Source organism: Macadamia integrifolia, chromosome 6, assembly GCF_013358625.1.
Source record: "Macadamia integrifolia cultivar HAES 741 chromosome 6, SCU_Mint_v3, whole genome shotgun sequence".
In the NCBI taxonomy this organism is placed as follows: Eukaryota; Viridiplantae; Streptophyta; class Magnoliopsida; order Proteales; family Proteaceae; genus Macadamia; species Macadamia integrifolia.
In genome coordinates this window covers 10,324,327-10,334,052 of record NC_056562.1, presented here as the reverse complement: position 1 = coordinate 10,334,052, position 9,726 = coordinate 10,324,327, and the positions used below count along the sequence as shown (strand labels likewise).

The following is a 9,726-nucleotide window of genomic DNA, read 5'->3' as shown; positions in this document are numbered from 1 at the left end:
CAATATTATATATATATATATATATATATATATTTTTTAATTTACCTTGATCAACCAGCTATCAATATCAGGAAAAGTTAGTTTTGTTAACTTTTTATCTTTAACCTTTTAACCTTTAACCTTTAATCTTTAACCTTTAACCTTTAACCAAATATTTCTAGTGGAAGAAAAAACAAAAAACCTTTAATTGCATGGAATATTTGGGATTACGTGTCATTAGACATAAATAGCAGGGGCATTTTGGTCCATCAGAGCCATACTCAGGAGCTCCCTTCAGGTTGCATCGCTGGCTATTGAAATGTCCACGTGCTTAGATTCTCTTTCGCGATTCCTTCCCCGTCTCATATATAAGTTGGTTAGCATTAGAAAGCGGAAGAAAGTAGAAACCTTATTTACCTCCGAAAGAGAGAATGAGAGAGTGGTGTCCCGTCTCCCTTCCGTGTTCTTCGTCTTACAGCCTCTGATATATCGGAATCTTGTCGAAATTAATTGAAACAAAAGAGAAATCGCGTTTCTCAGTCGAGATCTCAGCCACTGTTGATGCAAAATGTGGTCATTGTTGGAGGATTTCGTCGCAGAGGAGTAGCCATTCTCAGCTTCATCTCCTCCTTCCTATTTCGGAGGTTCCTGCAGATCAGCATTTCCAACATCGAGCCTTGCTCTTGCTGAATTTGATCAATGAAACGCGTTCCTGCCCCGAATCCAGTTTCGTCAGGTTAGATCCCCTAGCTCTACTCGTTTATGTAAGAGATTGAATTGAAATATACTTTCTCATGATCTGAAAGCCATAATCAAACCTGTTAAATCAACGAACACTTGTGCAGTGTGATCTGTAATATACTACAACTTCTTTAATTTTCTCCATTTTAGAGAGATTACTCCATCGATCGATGTCTATTTCTGTTTTCTCACATAATGATCATGAACTAATAGAACACTTGTTGCAGAGTAATCTGTAATGAACTTTTTAAACATAAAGATCATGAAGCCACAATCCAAGCTGGAAAAAAAAAAAAAAAAACAGAAAGAACACTTGTTGCAGTGTAACCTGTAATGTAGTGGAACATGTTTTCTTTGTTTTCGAATCGAAGAGATTGGGGTTCCTACTTCCAACTTCCTACTATCCTCCATTTCTAGGCACAGCACCGAATCATTTATGAAAGATTGAAACTAACCACATGGTGCACATGCAACTGAAACATTCATCTGTGGCCCTGTGGAGTGTGGGCCCCAACCACTGCAGTAGGATCGTTCACCTTCTTTCCATTTCTATTAAACAATAATTCTAAGGTGGACACTGTACAGATGGATGAGGGAGAGAAAGGAGTGGGGGAGAGTTAGTTGAGTTTTGAGTTTGTTTATTCCTACTTCCCACCAAAAACTTGAAAAAACAAAAATTAATTATCTTTGAATTTCAATCCAGAGGGACTGAGTCAGCGATTTGAATTCAATCCCAAAGGAGGACTCCGTACCAGTTTTTGTGAAATTTGAATACTTAATTCAATAATATAGAATTTTTTTTTTTTAATAGAAGAATTACAGGATCAAAGATCGTGGAGATCGATCATACCTATATTTTTTTCCAATTCGTGTCGGGTCATGAAGTCATGGTGCGGACATTCTTGTTTGAAACGATCCACAGAACAGAAAAACAACAGCTAATTCCCCTCCTTTGATCGTTTCCAGGTAAGCGACAATAGCATGTCTTAAACATGCCATTTAAATTACCTAAATACCCTCTTATTCATTCAAAAACTAGCTAGCTCAAGCTCAACTAGTCTATTGTCCACCTGCTTGTCTGATTGTCTCCTCTACTCAAAGATCCAAATAGGATGTCAATCGAGACGGTTCTTAATTGGGCCCGGTTCAATTCCAGTGCATCAATCTCAAAACGTCCTATATATTAAATATTTTCGAAATTCTTAAGTATACAAATAATTTTTTCTTTTTTGATAGAAAGTATACAAATAACTTTCAAAGCATGTAAATAATATTCACAAATTTTTATTCATAAAAAATATTCACAAATATTTATTCATAAAAAATATATGTACAAATAATTAAACATCAATCCTTATTTTTTGTAGGTAATTATGACATAATTCATGTAAGTTATGACTATTGAGTATGAATTAAAATTGAATATATGTCTTAAATACGTCCTACACTCCAACGGTTCGGATTTTAGTCAATTTCTTATTGGCCTTTAGTCTTTGGAACGGACCCTCCCAGAACCATCTCATCCCATTTAATAATCACTCCAAAATCAGCTTCCCAAAACGCCTTAATATTGGATTTGGTTTGTTCCGGTCTTAGATTGACACCCTTGCATTCAGACCAAGGTTTGAGAGTTTGGTATTGGGTATGGATTGGTCAATGTCAATACTGATTCAATGTCAATCCAAATCAATCAGAATCATACCGAAATACCTCTACTTTCAATTGAAAAATCGTTTTTGAACTATTTTACCCTTCATTCTTATCTATCCATCGATATGATATCAGCCAAGTATTAGGATCGATTAAGGCTGATTTCAATTCGATTCGATCCGATTCCTCAAACCATAATCCAACTAGTAGTTACTCATTCAATGAGCTCTTGCATGGTCAGATCCTTTAAGCTTCATTAGGAAGATGTCATGGGATATTGGGTGGATCAAAAAAATTTGGTTGTTGCTCGGCTTGCAAACAAGTAGCTGTAACCGATGCTGGTGGCCAATGAAATGTAATAATTCATGTTCTCCTTTTTCACAAATATCCTCTTAGGATTTGGTATTTTAAAAAATCATTCTAAATGCTATTTTAGCCAAATTTTGTCCGGAGGTACCGATGGAGTTTAATTCTGTTGCATTTACATCACTTACACGTACCTACCTGGCACCAACACACGTCTATTTTGCTTCTGTAAATACCTTTTCTCGCCTTATAAATGACAACAGGTGGAAGTGAAACAGGTGATCACAACATGAAGAAATACTCCACTCAAATGAGACATAAAAATCCTCTACAATGAAGCAGTGAGAGGTGATGAGATCCAATGGCTGAGGATACATGCCGGATCCCCTGGAGGGTTTTTCAGAAGGAAAAAAGAAAAAGAAAAAATCAACTGGGTGGGTCCCAAAATTCGGTAGTATATTGCTTCAATTACATGTCTAAACAAGGGTTATGTCGTGCTTAAATCTAATGATTAGCAACCCCATTGTTTCATGGAAAACGATGGGCATATCAGGGAAGAAGACCATTTATACTTTATGCTTTTATTGGTAGAATACTTAATTAAAAAGTTGTTTAAGTCAGTAAATGTAGCCTTCCGCCGTTCCGCTATATTGGGTTTTTGTTTCGATAACTCCGCCCCAATTTCGATAACTCCGCTAGTCATACTCTTTATTTTCCTACAGGAGAGAGAGAGAAGCCGGCCATTTACTCACTAACGACTTGCGTTTCAGGTCCTCAATCGTGTCACTCACATATGGTGGAAGCGAAGCAGAGCATTGAAGCACTTGGCAGAGATTAAGCAACAGAGGGGATAGAACAACCATGGCGTGTAGCTCAATGAGTATTTACGGCTCTTCCATTGCCACCTCGACAAAGGACATTCTGAAAGAACAAAACGGGGTGGGTCTGCGTGGACGATCAGGCATTGGGAGAACGATGTCCGAGTCTCATCTCCGCTTGCGCTCGGTGAACCGGATTCGGGCTGCCTCTGTTGAGCCTAAATTAAGGAAAAGCCGTTCTATGGGGATCTTCCCAACCCATCTCTTGGGTTCAAACTCGTCCCGGCCGCTTCTTTCTGATGCAATGGGCGAGGAAATGACTTCGGTGGGGAGTCCAGAGGTGGGTATTGAATTGGGAGAGCGTGAAAGTGAAATGGAGAAGGAGAAGAAAGCGAACTGGGTGGAGAGGCTTTTGGAGCTCCGAGGTCGTTGGAGGAACAGGCAACCGAAAGAGCAAATGGATGAAGAAGAAGGAGAAGGAGATGGAAACGGAGACAAAGGTGGTTGCGAGGTTGATTACAGTTCGGACGGCGAGGAAGAACAGAGGAGGAGCTTCGATCAAGAATCGTTCTCGCGGCTCTTGGTTCGAGTCTCCTGGTCTGATACTAAGCAATTTTCCCAGCTGGCTTTCTTGTCCAACTTGGCATACGGGATTGAAGATATCAAGGTACTTCTTTTTTGGCAACAAATTTGCTGGCATCCATCACTACTTTCCACGTGGTATAATCAAGATGGTAACTTTTTATTTTCTATACACTATACTTATGAAATCGTCTGTAATTCCGATCTCGTACAATTCCATGCAATATCACCTTCAGGCGGTGACACGTGTATTGATACCAATACAATAGTCCAGATATAGTACAACTAATAAAATATTAAACCAGTGAAGAGGCATTTAAATCAGATCTTGACCATTACATTGGTATCAATACACGTGTCACCTCCTGAATGTGATATTTTACGAAATTGTACGAGATCAGAATTACAGACGATTTTTTTCCCTATACTTACCAAAAAAAAATTATTCTTTCTTCTTTAAGCCCTTCCTAACCCTTGTTGAAATCTCTATGCTTAATTTTACATTTTTTTTAGTAAAATCTATATGCTTATAAAGCATTAAAAACTCCTTTAAGACATTACCAAAAAAAAAAAAAAAATCCTTAAGAGTATGATAATACCATAGACTTCACCCAGAAAAAAAAAAAAAAAAAGGGGGAGGGGGTGTTTTCGATGGACCATCATGGAAACGTACCTATTACATGGGTTTAATCCAATTGAATGACTTAATTTTAAAAATATAAATTTAAATTCTTTATAGGGATAAATTTTTTGTCTGTGAGAGGCCTTTGTGTCATAGACACCTAGGCATACAATGATTACCGTGCCCTTGCCTTGGTGTGCACCTCTGTTTGTAGGCATAAGGGCCTCTCGCGGATAGAAAATACTTGCCCTTTTTTATATAATTAATTATAGTCTGAAATTTTTGTATTTTGGATTTTTTTTTCTCCCTCCATAGAAGAGGGAAAAAAATATTGTTTCAAAATAAAACATAAAATTTCATTACAACTTGGAAAAATACTAAAAATAACTAGGTAGTAGCATTTGGGATGAAAATATAACTCGTAATTTCCTGCATTGTACATCGTCCTTTCCAGGTTATATATTTGCACTCTCAAATTTATTTACTTTTTTGGCAATATTGTATTGTTGTAGAAATTTTGCAATGAAACAAAAAATAAAGGGATGATAACATTCTGTAATATCAAAAACATGCTAGGCAGAGGATTTAAGGAAGTCTTACAATCTACATTATGTAACATCTTCATTGGAGAAGAAAGCAAATGTGGCTAGCAACAAAGTGAAACTAGACCATGATCATGCTCGCATGGAGACAGACTCTGCCTCAAATTCTGATCCCAGTTCAAAGAAAGGCACAGAGTTTAAACATAAGCAATCAATCAGTTCATCAATAACCTATGAGGTAGCCGCATCAGCTGCATCATACATCCATTCTCATTCAAAAGGCCTCCTCTCCTTGGGCTTAGAATCTTGCCCTGAGGATGTCAAGATGGAGCCATGTGGTGAAAGAGACGACATACTAGATGGGGGGTTCTTCACACCTATTTACAATTATGAAGTGGCAGCTTACATGGTGACATCGACAATGACAGCTGTGGTAGCTGCAGAGGAAGAGGCAAAGCAAGAGGCAGCAAGGGAACTTCAATCACTCCATTCCTCCCCATGTGAGTGGTTCATTTGTGATGATCCAAGCACATATACTCGTTGCTTCATCATTCAGGTATGCTTTATGGCTTCTCTTCCTGAAAATTGATAACTGCTTAGTCATTTATAATTAGTAATAGCTCAAATGTGGGAGGAATATTGTCTTGCAATAACAACCATTGTGTGATTGATCATTACCATTTGATTACTTTAATTTTACTTCCATTGGAGGGTCTAACCCAACACCTTTAAGGCTTTAGGTAGAGATAGCTCCTCAAGTATATGAACGCACAAGGAACTAACAAACTGCTGTAGGAATAAAACTCTACAACTCCCAACATCTCAGCAATTTAAAAATCAAATGACAGATGGAATATAGTCTTCTAATCAGCTGTGGTTTGAACAATCCTCTGATTACCTGACTGTTGAACATTTTTGGTTGAAGGTGTTAATTGTTTCACACTAATCTAACCAATGTCAATCCAATGGTCCATGAAAGAATTGATACCTATTGCCTTCTGTTTTTTACCAGAGCAGAAAAATAATGCACTGAAACTAGTAGTTCTGAAGGAATATCATGTTTAGTCTTCATCATACTATCTTCTAGGTGCATGCAACATTGCAACTCATACAATGAGGACTGCGAATGGCAGGGGTCAGATTCGTTGGCATCTTGGCAAGCAAACCTCTTCTTTGAGCCCACAAAATTTGAGGTAAGCAAGCATCCTATTGTAACTTCATTACTCAGAATGAAAATTTTATAAAATCTAGATAGTTTAAATAGATATGCTATTAGTCATTATCACACCAAAAATCTTGGAAATTGGTTGTAATAAATTGTAGGGAACAGATGTAGCAGTTCACAGAGGTATCTATGAGGCTGCTAAGGGGATATATAAGCAATTCATGCCAGAAATTCTAAAACATTTGAAAAGATATGGAGAGAGAGCAAAACTTCGATTCACTGGTCATTCTCTAGGGGGGAGTCTTTCCCTCCTAGTTAGCTTGATGCTCTTGGCTAGAGGGGTAATTAATCCCTCCTTTCTGTTGCCTGTGGTCACATTTGGATCACCATCTATATTCTGCGGGGGCCAACGTATCCTTGACAAATTGGGATTGAATGAGAGCCATGTTCATTCAGTGATTATGCACAGAGATATTGTTCCAAGGGCTTTCTCTTGCAACTATCCAACCCGTGCTGTGCAAATCCTCAAGCGCCTGAATGGTTCATTCCGATCTCACCCTTGTCTCAATAAACATGTAAGTTTCTTCTTGTTTACTAAGAACTCAAAAACCTTATTAGACATTTGTTGAATGGATCAGCTTAGAGCTTGCAGTATTACTCAAGAAGATACCCACTTTGGTGTGCAACTCATTTTCTATCTTTTTTGAGTGCAGAAACTATTGTATTCTCCAATGGGACAATTATACATTCTTCAACCAGATGATAAGTTGTCTCCTCCTCATCCCTTGCTTCCCCCTGGGAGTGCCTTATATGCTTTGGACAAGACCAGATGTGAATCTCAAGCTGAAATGACAAGTGCACTTAGGGCCTTCCTTAACTCCCCCCATCCATTGGAGACCCTAAGTGAACCCAAAGCCTATGGCTCTGAAGGTACAATCCACAGAGACCACACCTCAAGCAACTACATAAGGGTTCTGAATTGGGTTCTATGGCAACACACTAAGCTTGCAGTTCGACAAACAAGAAGACAAAGGCTTCATGATTTGTGGCCGGTTCTAGCAACCTCACCGTCGGACCAACCTTGGAGTCATGGAGGATACTTGAATAACCACAGGTTGGTCATCAAGGAAGTGGTTGCCGATGTCTGATCCTATCCTCTTTTGTACATTCATCTCCATTGAATGCACATATATTGTTGTGACATGAGCCAGGGGGATTCAGTTATATAAGTTTCATGTAAATATATAGTATCCTTTTTATTTTTCTCTTCTTCAAAGAAACATGTATATGTTATTTATCACTTACAGTTACTGACTTTGGTAACAAATGTCAGTATTCCTTTGCCAATGATAAAGGATAAGCAAGAAGCATCCTTACAAATTAGAAACAGTTCTGGAGATGGCTTTGTATGGCAATGTTTGTAAGAAACAGATAGGTAATAGGTATAAGACTTTGACAAACACTTAATAAAATATTATTAAATGAAGAAGAAGAGTATCACTTAGGTTAAAACAAAGATGCAAGAAAGTAAACAGAAGACCTCCAATTTATGTAGAGTTGAGTCGTATTGGTATACACTCCTTAAGGTATTTGAACGCCCCGCATTTGTGTGCAACCGGGTTGACCATACATCCTCATTTCCAAGATAAAACAACTCTCCAACCACTTAAGGTGCAACTCCAATAAGTGATTGCAATAGGGAAAAACAAAGATAACACTCAATTTCTACTGTGCACGAAAGGTACAAAACAAAATGTTTTAGGCAAAACAGAGACTATTTGTCTGCAAAACACTAAGTAAACAATATTGGCAGAGAGCGCTTTTACCCAAAGTAAGGTTTTCATGACATAACAAAGAGCAATCTCGTTTTGGACTTCTATATTATAGAAGAGGAGGTGTCTATACCAGTACAGGGGTGTTCGTATATGTATAGGTACATGTCTGTACGTATACAGATGCATGTCTTATGCCAATGGGTGTGTATGAACTATTGTACAGATATGTATGGGTCCTTACATGGGTAACTATATGTATGGGTCCTTTCATGTAGGGGTGTCAATCGGTTAGGCCGGGCCGGTCTCGATCGGGCCTAGCCGGGCCTGGCGGGCCTATGTCCTCAGACCATAACCTACCTATTTAAGAAATGAGTTGGTCGATGTCAATGTTGTGTTGGGCTTGGGTGGGTTCCGGGCTTTAATCGGGCTAATCGGGACTTAAACGGGGTAATGTACCAATAAAACTTTAAACAGGCCTTAAACGATCTTTATTTTTCTTTGATTTAAGATACTTTAATTTATTTTTTTAAATCATCAACAATTTTGAAAATATATTACACTTAATTATAGTCAATAATTGATAAAAATATCAATATATACCCTATTCCATAATAATAATAATAATAATAATAATAAGCTAAACATATGGGTCCGAGTCGGGCTATTCGGGAGGCACATCGGGCTTACACCTTGTACTACCTATTTATAAACGGGCCGGGGTTCAGTCCGACACATTTATTTCAGGTCGGGCTTGGAATTGTAACCCCAACTTTCATGTATCCAAGTGCGATTTAAAAGTATCCCCAAGAGACCCCACACACACATAAGAAAGGAGAGTTCCTCTCCAAAGGGCTTGCACCCTTAAGAAACAATCTTACTTATATATCCCTTATACCTTTCATCCAAAACCAATGTGGGACTAAACTTCAAAAGCTATTTTAGCTCTTTTGCAAGTTGTCCTTACTTGTGTACAAATTTATTTCAAAAAGGAAAAGGGGGGGAGGGGGGTGGGAGAGAGATTTTTAACATTATTTGAAACTTAAATATATTAAAGTAACATTTTTTATTTTATAATATAAAATCCAGCAATGTTTCTGTTCCAAATAACTGCTTATAAGTCAAAAACAGTTTTGTGCTTATGATCTTTTTGGAATAACTCTGTATCAACAAATGCTATATATAGCCTAAAACTGGAAAAAAAAATGGTATTTATGTTGTTACAGAAAAACAGAAACATGTATAAAATACATATTAACAAAAGTATTTCTTCTGGTGGGGATGGCAGTGGCAGAGATAGTGGTGGTAATGGTGAAGGTGGTGGAGGTGGTGGAGGTGGAGGTGGGGAAGATGGAGAGAAGTGAGAAGAATGGGGGTGAGAAGCCCGTCAGATCGAGAACCCCTTCAATTTTTTTCGTGTCGGCTCATTGAAGTCGTGAGCGCATTTTGCAAAATTGTTTCTCATTTTTTTTTACACAAGTTATTATTTCTCAAATGGGGTGAGAATTGTTTCGATTGCCTAGATCATTCCCCCCAAACCCCCCCCACC

General features: G+C 38.0%; 1 protein-coding gene across 4 annotated transcripts; it reads left to right on the top strand.

The window, feature by feature from the left end:
• Window positions 1-392: 392 nt before the first annotated feature.
• Window positions 393-7,732, top strand: LOC122081161 (phospholipase A1 PLIP1, chloroplastic). 4 transcript variants are annotated; one of them, XM_042648153.1, is made up of 7 exons: window positions 393-715; window positions 2,955-3,110; window positions 3,447-4,161; window positions 5,275-5,796; window positions 6,374-6,433; window positions 6,564-6,980; window positions 7,119-7,732. In XM_042648153.1, exons 3-7 carry the CDS (start codon window positions 3,538-3,540, stop codon window positions 7,551-7,553), a joined length of 2,058 nt encoding a protein of 685 aa, XP_042504087.1. In that variant the 5' UTR covers window positions 393-715; window positions 2,955-3,110; window positions 3,447-3,537; the 3' UTR covers window positions 7,554-7,732. The 4 variants fall into 4 exon arrangements, with proteins under 4 accessions (XP_042504087.1, XP_042504088.1, XP_042504086.1 ...); XM_042648154.1 differs by having other exon boundaries at window positions 2,940-3,110; XM_042648152.1 differs by lacking the exon at window positions 2,955-3,110.
• The last annotated feature ends 1,994 nt before the right edge of the window (window positions 7,733-9,726 follow it).